The following is a 9,030-nucleotide window of genomic DNA, read 5'->3' on the forward strand; positions in this document are numbered from 1 at the left end:
CAACCATCTCCTCCCACCGGCTCAGAGACTGGGCCATGCAGCTGGGAGGTATTCGCATCTCGACTTAAGGCAGAGGGAAACGGAGAATCACCAACCGGCTTTGCCTCTATTGCGCGTTCTGCTGGACATCTTTTGTCATGTCATGTCCAGTAAAAGCCAGAGCTCATCAGTAAGCGGAGGGCTACTGGTGAGCGCTACTACTCAGGTCTCTCCATCTAAGATCTGTACTACCTTGTCGGGTCATCTACAGCTGGACCGGTTCGGCTGCTTCCTGCAGTGCCCTTGATAGACTCTGGGCTGAGGGTTGTTTTATGACGAAGCATGGGCTCGGCAACATGACATTCCTCCTCAGACAGTTAGGGAAGCCACGCCCATGTTCGCCTTAGATGGTAGTCTTCTCCTAGTTCAGATGTGAACAACTACCTTTAACCCTCACAGTAATCTGGTACCACAGTGAGACCATTTCTTTTTGATTTTTCGTTCACCTTTTACACTGTTGTTTTGGTCATCCCTGGCTAGTATGTCATAATCCTTCTATTAATTGGTCTAGTAATTCTATCCTATCTTGGAACGTTTCTTGTCATGGTGAAGTGTTTAATGTCTGCTTATCCCCCTGTGTCTTCTGTCCCCTCTACTCAGGACGGAACCTGGTGATTTGACAGGAGTGCCGGAGGTATCATGATCTGCGCACGGTCTTCAGTCGTCCAGCCAGGCCAGCTCCCTCCTCCTCACCGGTCGTATGATTGTTGTATTGATCTCCTTCCGGGGGACCACTCCCCCTCGGGGTAGACTATCTCTCTGTCGGCTCCCGAACGTAAGGCTCTCGAGGATTATCTGTCTGTTTCTCTCTCGACGCCTGGTACCGTGGTGCCTTCTTCCTCTCCGCCGGAGCGGGATTTTCTTTGTTAAGAAGAAGGACGGTACTCTGCGCCCTCGCGTGGATTATCGAGGGCTGAATGACATAACGGTTAAGAATCGTTATCCGCTTCCCTTATGTCGTCAGCCTTCGAGATTTTGCAGGGAGCCAGGTGCTTTACTAAGTTGGACCTTCGTAACGCTTACCATCTCGTACGCATCAGAGAGGGGGACGAGTGGAAAACGGCGTTTAACACTCCGTTAGGGCATTTGAATACGGGTTCTGCCGTTCGGTCTCGCTAATGCTCCAGCTGTCTTTCAGGCATTAGTTAATGATGTACTGAGAGACATGCTGAAACATTTTTGTTTTCGTTTACCTTGACGATATCCTGATTTTTTCACCGTCACTCGAGATTCATGTTCAGCACGTTCGACGTGTACTCCAGCGCCTTTTAGAGAATTGTCTCTACGTGAAGGCTGAGAAGTGCGCCTTTCATGTCTCCCTCTGTCACATTTCTCGTTCTGTTATTTCCGCTGAAGGCATTCAGATGGATCCCGCTAAGGTCCAGGCTTGTCAGCGATTGGCCCGTCCCTAAGTCACGTGTCGAGTTGCAGCGCTTTCTCGGTTTCGCTAATTTCTATCGGCGTTTCATTCGTAATTTCGGTCAGTGGCTGCCCCTCTCACAGCTCTGACTTCTGTCAAGACTTGCTTTAAGTGGTCCGGTTCCGCCCAGGGAGCTTTTGATCTCCTCAAGAAGCGTTTTACATCCGCCCCTATCCTTGTTACTCCTGACGTCACTAAACAATCATTGTCGAGGTTGACGCTTCAGAGGTGGGCGTGGGAGCGCATTCTGTCTCAGGCTTCCAGTCTGACGATAAGGTCCATCCTTGCGCTTACTTTTCTCATCGCCTGTCGCCATCGGAACGCAACTATGATGTGGGTAACCGCAACTGCTCGCCATCCGCTTAGCCATAGGCGAATGGCGACAGTGGTTGGAGGGGGCGACCGTCCCTTTTGTCGTTTGGACTGACCATAAGAACCTTGAGTACATCGTTCGGCCAAACGACTTAATGCACGTCAAGCTCGTTGGGCGTTGTTTTTCGCTCGTTTCGAGTTCGTGATTTCCTATCGTCCGGGAAATAAGAACACCAAGCCTGATGCCTTATCCCGTCTCTTTAGTTCTTCTGTGGCTTCTACCGACCCCGAGGGGATTCCCTGAAGGGCGTGTTGTCGGGTTGACTGTCTGGGGAATTGAGAGACAGTAAAGCAAGCACTCACTCACACTGCGTCGCCGCGCGCTTGTCCTAGTAACCTTCTGTTCGTTCCTGTCTCTACTCGTCTGGCTGTTCTTCAGTGGGCTCACTCTGCCAAGTTAGCTGGCCACCCCGGCGTTCGGGGTACGCTTGCTCTATTCGCCAGCGGTTTTTGGTGGCCTACTCAGGAGCGGGACACGCGCCGTTTCGTGGCTGCTTGTTCGGACTGCCGCGCAGACTAAGTCAGGTAACTCTCCTCCTGCCGGTCGTCTCAGACCGCTCCCATTCCTTCTCGACCATGGTCTCACATCGCCTTAGACTTTATTACCGGTCGCCTTCGTCTGCGGGGAAGACTGTGATTCTTACGGTTATCGATAGGTTCTCTAAGGCGGCACATTTCATTCCCTCGCTAAGCTTCCTTCCGCTAAGGAGACGGCACAAATCATCATTGAGAATGTGTTCAGAATTCATGGCCTCCCGTTAGATGCCGTTTCAGACAGAGGTCCGCAATTCACGTCACAGTTTTGGAGGGAGTTCTGTCGTTTGATTGGTGGGCTTCCGTCAGTCTCTCTTCCGGGTTTCATCCCCAGTCTAACGGTCAAGCAGAAAGGGCCAATCAGTCGATTGGTCGCATATTACGCAGCCTTTCGTTTCGAAACCCTGCGTCTTGGGCAGAACAGCTCCCCTGGGCTGAGTACGCTCACAACTCGCTTCCTTCGTCTGCTACCGGCTATCCCCGTTTCAGAGTAGTCTTGGCTACCAGCTCCTCTGTTTTCGTCCCAGCTCGCCGAGTCCAGCGTTCCCTCCGCTCAGGCTTTTGTCCAACGTTGTGAGCGCACCTGGAGGAGGGTCAGGTCTGCACTTTGCCGTTACAGGGCGCAGACTGTGAGAGCCGCCAATAAACGTAGGATTAAGAGTCCTAGGTTTGTGTAATTGGCGCTCGACCCCATACTGCTTCTCCCTCGTCTCCCTTAGAGAGTTTCTCAGTCAATTCTGGTCAGTCTTCCGTGCTCTGGATCGCATTGTTCGCCTGTGGCGTCCTGCTCTTCCGTGTCAGCCCTGTTTCCATCTTTCTTCACGTTCGTCTTCCTCCCCCCCCCGTCCTGTCTCGACGGGCGCTGTTTTCTATATTTACAGGTACGGAAGATCATGGACATGCGTTCTCGGGGACGTGGTCACCAGTACTTAGTGGATTGGGAGGGTTACGGTCCTGAGGAGAGGAGTTGGGTTCCATCTCGGGACGTGCTGGACCGTTCGTTGATTGATGATTTCCTTCGTTGCCGCCAGGGTTCCTCCTCGAGTGCGCCAGGAGGCGCTCGGTGAGTGGGGGGTACTGTCATGTTTTGTCATTGATTATCATGTCTTGTCCCTGTGCTTCCCTCTGCTGGTCTTATTAGGTTCTTTCTCTTTCTCTCTCTCTCTCCTCCTCCCTCTCTCCCTCTCCCGCTCTCTCTCTCTCTATCGTTCCGTTCCTGCTCCCAGCTGTTTCTCATTCTCCTAACGACCTCATTTACTCTTTCACACCTGTCCCTATTTTGCCCTCTGATTAGAGTCCCTATTTCTCCCTCTGCTTTCCGCTTCTGTCCTTTCGGATTCTTGTTTGATGTTTGCTGTTCCTGTGTCCTTGTTCCGCCCTTCGTGTTCTTTGCCTTCTTCAGATGCTGCGGTGTGAGCAGTGTCTATGTCAGCTACGGCCATGCCTTCCCGAAGCGACCTGCGTCTGTGGTCGCGTCTCCAGTCGTTCCTCTCTATTGACGAGAGGATTTCAGTTTCCTGTTTTGGATTACCATTGATTATATCCAGGAGAATCATTATTTGTTTAATACTGGAATAAAGACTCTGTTACTATTACGTCGCTTTTGGGTCCTCATTCATCAGCATAACACCTTCCCCGTGCGTGGATAGCGGTACTTTGTGCACCTTCCCCGTGCGTGGATAACGGTACTTTGTGCACCTTCCCCGTGCGTGGATAACGGTACTTTGTGCACCTTCCCCATGCGTGGATAACGGTACTTTGTGCACCTTCCCCATGCGTGGATAACGGTACTTTGTGAACCTTCCCCATGCGTGGATAACGGTACTTTGTGCACCTTCCCCATGCATGGATAACGGTACTTTGCCTTTTTCATAATGTTTTATTAGTTTGAAGAACACATTTGGAGGGATTTTAGACCATTCCTCCTAACAGAATCTTTACAGATTCTTGATAACCTTCGATCTGCGCTTATGGACTGCCCTCGTCAATTCAAAACACAAGTTTCAATGGGGTTCAAGTCCTGAGACAGATGGATATTGCAAAATGTTGATTTCTGTGGTCAATTAAACATTTAGCTGTGGATTTTTATATCTGCTTGGGGTTATTGTCTTGCTGGAAGATTCACTTGTGGTCAAGTTTCTTTTGAGGCCAAACCCACCACTGGTGTGCCTGGCTTAAGAGCTGTATTTTCATCTACTCTGACCAGAGCACCCGGTTCCAATCCAAGTGGAGGAGAAGACTATCGTTACAGAATCACCCACCACTTCAGGACCAAGCAGCGTGGTAACGGGCAGCAGCAGCAGCAGCAGCAGCAGCAGCAGCAGCAGCAGCAGCAGCGATCGCAAGATTCCTGGACCTGGGAGGAAATTCTGGACGGCAAGGGACCCTGGGCACAAGCTGGAGAGTATCGCCGCCCCAAGGCTGAGCTGGAGGCAGCGAAAGTGGAGAGGCGGTGGTATGAGGAGGCTGCACGAAGACGCGGCTGGAAGCCAGAGAGACAGCCCCAAAAATGTATTGGGGGAGGAACACGGGGAGTGTAGCTAAGTCAGGTAGGAGACCTGAGCCAACTCCCTGTGCTTACCGTGGAGAGCGAGCGTACGGGCAGACACCGTGTTATGCGGAAGAGCGCACGGTGTCTCCAGTACRTGTGCATAGCCCTGTGCGGTACATAGCAGCGCCTCGTATCGGCCGGGCTAGAGTGGGCATCGAGCCAGGTGCCATGAAGCCGGCTCTACGCATCTGGTCTCCAGTGCGTCTCCTCGGGCCGGTGTACATGGCACCAGCCCTACGCATGGTGTCCCCGGTTCGCCAGCACAGCCCAGTGCGGGCTATTCCACCTCGCCGCACTAGCCTGGCTACGGGGAGCATTCAGCCAGGTAGGGTTGGGCAGGCTCGGTGCTCGAGACCTGTAGTGCGCCTCCACAGTCCGGTCTATCCGGTGCCTTCTCCAAGCACCAGTCCTCCTGTGGCAGCCCCTCGCACCAGCCCTCCGGTACCGGCTCCACGTACCAGGCCTCCAGTTCCATTACCCCGCACTCGCCTTGAGGTGCGTGTTCCCAGCCCGGTACCACCAGTTCCGGCACCACGCACCAGGCCTACTGTGCGCCTCCAGGGTCCAGTATGCCCTGTTCCTGCTCCTCGCACTCGCCCAGTGGTGCGTGTCCCCAGCCCGGTACCACCAGTTCTGGCACCACGCACCAGGCCTGCTGAGGCGCACAGTAGGCCTGGTGTGTGGTGCCAGTGCCGCCTGAGCTGCCCGTCTGTCCAGCGCCGCCTGAGCTGCCCGTCTGTCCAGCGCCGCCTGAGCTGCCCGTCTGTCCAGCGCCGCCTTGAGGCTGCCCCGTCTCTCCTGAGCCGCCAGGGCCGCCGTCTGTCCTGAGCCGCTAGACCGCCGTCCGTTTGTCCTGAGCCGCTAAGCGCCCGCCAGTCAGGAGCCGCAGAGCCGCCGCCAGTCAGGAGCCGCCAGAGCCGCCGCCAGTCAGGAGCCGCCAGAGCGCGCCCGCCAGTCAGGAGCCGCCAGAGCCGCCTGCCAGTCTGGAGCTGCCCTTCAGTCTGGATTTGCCTTTCAGTCCTGAGTACCCCTCAGTCCTGAGCTGCCTTCAGTCCTGAGCTGCCCTTCAGTCTGGAGCTGCCCTTCAGTCCGGAGCTGCCCTCAGTCCGGAGCTGCCCTCAGTCCAGAGCTGCCCCTCAGTCCGGAGCTCCCTCAGTCCAGAGGCTCCTTCAGTCCAGAGGTGTCCCTCAGTCCCGTGGGCCCTTTAGTAGGGTTGCCAGTCATAGGTTGTTGCGAGGGTCGTCGCTCAAAGACACTACGAAAGCGGACTAAGACAATGGTGGAGTGGGGTCCACGTCCAGCACCAGAGCCGCCACCGCGGACAGATGCCCACCAGACCCTCCCCTATTGGTTCAGGTTTTGGCGGCGGAGTCCGCACCTTGGGGGAGGGGGGTACTGTCACGTTCTGACCCTAGTTCTTTTGTATTTTCTTTGTTTTAGTTGTCAGGGCGTGAGTTGGGTGGTTCTATGTTTTGTGTTTCTATGTGGGGTTTTCGTTTGGCCTGATATGGTTCTCAATCAGAGGCAGGTGTTTGTCATTGTCTCTGATTGGGAGCCATATTTAGGTAGCCTGTTTTGTGTAGTGTGTTTTGTGGGTGATTGTTCCTGTTGGTGTGTATTAGTGTTCACTATTTTGGGACTGTTGCGTCTTCGTTTATTTCGTCTGCTTATTGTTTTGTTTTTATTTTAGTATTCAAATAAATATGAATACTCACCACGCTGCGTATTGGTCCGACATTTCCTACTCGTCAGATGAGGAGACGAAGACTATCGTTACATTATCATTTGTGAGTTCATTGCCTTTCTCTATGTGTGGATGACAAATGGATTTTACATTTGTGTTACCTAATTTTTATACCCCAGTGAAACAGGAAGCTATGAAAGGCCATATTAATGAAATATTGTTCTCTGAGCAATAAAAAAATTGTGCATACAGTATAGTTCAGTATTTCAATGGTTTATTTTATAGTATTTTTTGCTCATCTATATCAAGGGTGCCGATAATATGGGTTGTGACTGATAAAGCGCAGGGGGAGGATGTCCTCACGGGACAAGGTCCTATCTTGAGATCTGTCATGGAATTCACCATTGTCATCAATGCAAGTTTTATGAGAGAGATTGGGTTGTCTCATTAGGGATTTGGCTCTCTATGATTACAGTTCACTCATGAAAGGACGTAGGGCCCAATTCAAGAATTACAGATAAAGGACAACTCAAAATATGTCTGTCTTTATGTGCCTTATGACCTTTGAGCCAATCAGCATGTACGCATGTTCAAGTGTGCAATTTTTACACATGTTGTTGATACCAATCAGTATGTAGTTGTCTAATGAGAATCATGACGTGGGATTCCTCAAGTGGCCGAGAGAAGGTGGTTCAGAAAGGGGATAAATTCAGAGACATCCAATGCAGTCTGGTCAGAGTGTCATCTACCAGCTGTGTGTGAAACTTGGCGCACAAGGCTGGCCTGGTAAGTATTGAATTTAACAATCCATTAACAAAACTTGACCTTGTAACCAACAGTATGTTTTCTAGATGATTCTCATTATATATTTTCTTTACAATCAATGCACCAGTTTGACAATTCAGACTGTTTTTATGCAGTTATTTTCACAGATATTCCATCATGTAGCAGTAAATACAAACTGAACTGTATCAGTGACCACAGAGTTATACTGTCCTGATAGTGTACATGGCTTCTATATTCAAGCAAGTGCTGGGAGTTGGTGATGTTGGCCTACATTGTAGAAATGTCTGGCACACTCTCAATTAGAGATTCTGCATATCACTGTAGATCAATTTACAATCTTTTGCTGCTTATTTTTGTAAATTATTTTACAGGAACATGGAGCCAAACAACAGAACAACATATACGGTAACAGAATTCCTCATCACAGGATTGGATGAAGTACAACACCCAAAGCTGGTGGGAGCGCATTTTGTTCGTCCTCTTTCTCATTCTGATCGGAAGCATCACCAACATTTGTGTCATAGCATTCAACAAGCCTCTGCATACCCCCATGTACTTTTTTATTTGCTCACTAGCAATGGTAGACATAGTCTACACCAGCGGCATTAGTGTTACAATGCTTAACGTTCTCCTTGGTGAGGAGAGAAGAATCKCCTATGCACCRTGCATGATACAGTGCTTCTTATATCATTTAGGAAGCGCTATGGAACCCTTRGCTATTGCTCTGATGGCTTATGATCGCCTTATTGCAATTTCATATCCTCTTCGATATCAGACTATCTTAACTAATACAAATGTATGTTTACTTATAATAGCCACTTGGGCAGTAGGCTGCATGTTAGCCAGTTTGTTGACTGGCTTGGTGAACAATCTGCCCTTTTGTGGCTCAAATAAACTTCCATACAGCTTTTGTGAATATGCAGCCTTAGTAAGAGCAGCATGTGTGAATCTTTCACTTTATTTCAATGCAATTTCTGCTTTGGCGGCTACTGTATTATGGGGTAATTTAGCCTTGATAATCTTCTCATACATGAAGATAGTTTATGTAGTGATACACATGTCTTCATCCAAAGACAGGAGGAAAACGTTTAACACCTGTGTCTCTCACATGATAGTGGTGGCTTGCTTCTTTATCCCCAAGGTGTTGTTAATATTGGTCACCAGGGTTGGTTTGGTTCTCACGCTCTCTCACAGAAATGGCCTAATCATTGGCTCTACTCTGGGCCCCTCTCTTGTGAACCCACTTGTGTATTGTCTCAAAACCAAGGAGATTCGAGGGCGGCTGAAATATATTTTCAAGAGATCTGAAATTACTCCAAAAATGTAACGGTTAGGGTTACCAAAGCCATTTCTTGTTTCTTGCTTGTTCCAAGAAAAAGTGGTGATAATGTTCATCATCAAATGTAATCATGTTGAATCAATGTTAGATTTGATTGAATTTGTTAAAAGTCATCAGTGGTTTTTATCTCAATTTAACCAGTCAGGTTTCAACTGTGAATCAACAATAGAGTGTCAAGGTTTGGTTGATTTAGATCACAGGTGTCAAACTCAATCCATGGAAGGCAATGTGCTGCAGGTTTTCACTCCTGCCTTTTACTGATCACTGAAGGTCACTGGTTAGTTAGGAACTCCCCTCATCTGATA

General features: G+C 50.0%; 1 protein-coding gene across 1 annotated transcript; it reads left to right on the plus strand.

The window, feature by feature from the left end:
* Positions 1-7,761: 7,761 nt before the first annotated feature.
* On the plus strand, positions 7,762-8,730 carry LOC111982571 (olfactory receptor 10D3-like). The gene is given in 2 exon segments (XM_024014156.3): positions 7,762-7,842; positions 7,844-8,730. Coding segments are annotated over 2 exon segments (951 nt in total). The 3' UTR covers positions 8,714-8,730.
* Positions 8,731-9,030: the final 300 nt, after the last annotated feature.

The sequence above is a fragment of the Salvelinus sp. IW2-2015 genome, linkage group LG22 (genome assembly GCF_002910315.2).
Source record: "Salvelinus sp. IW2-2015 linkage group LG22, ASM291031v2, whole genome shotgun sequence".
Classification (NCBI taxonomy): domain Eukaryota; kingdom Metazoa; phylum Chordata; class Actinopteri; order Salmoniformes; family Salmonidae; genus Salvelinus; species Salvelinus sp. IW2-2015.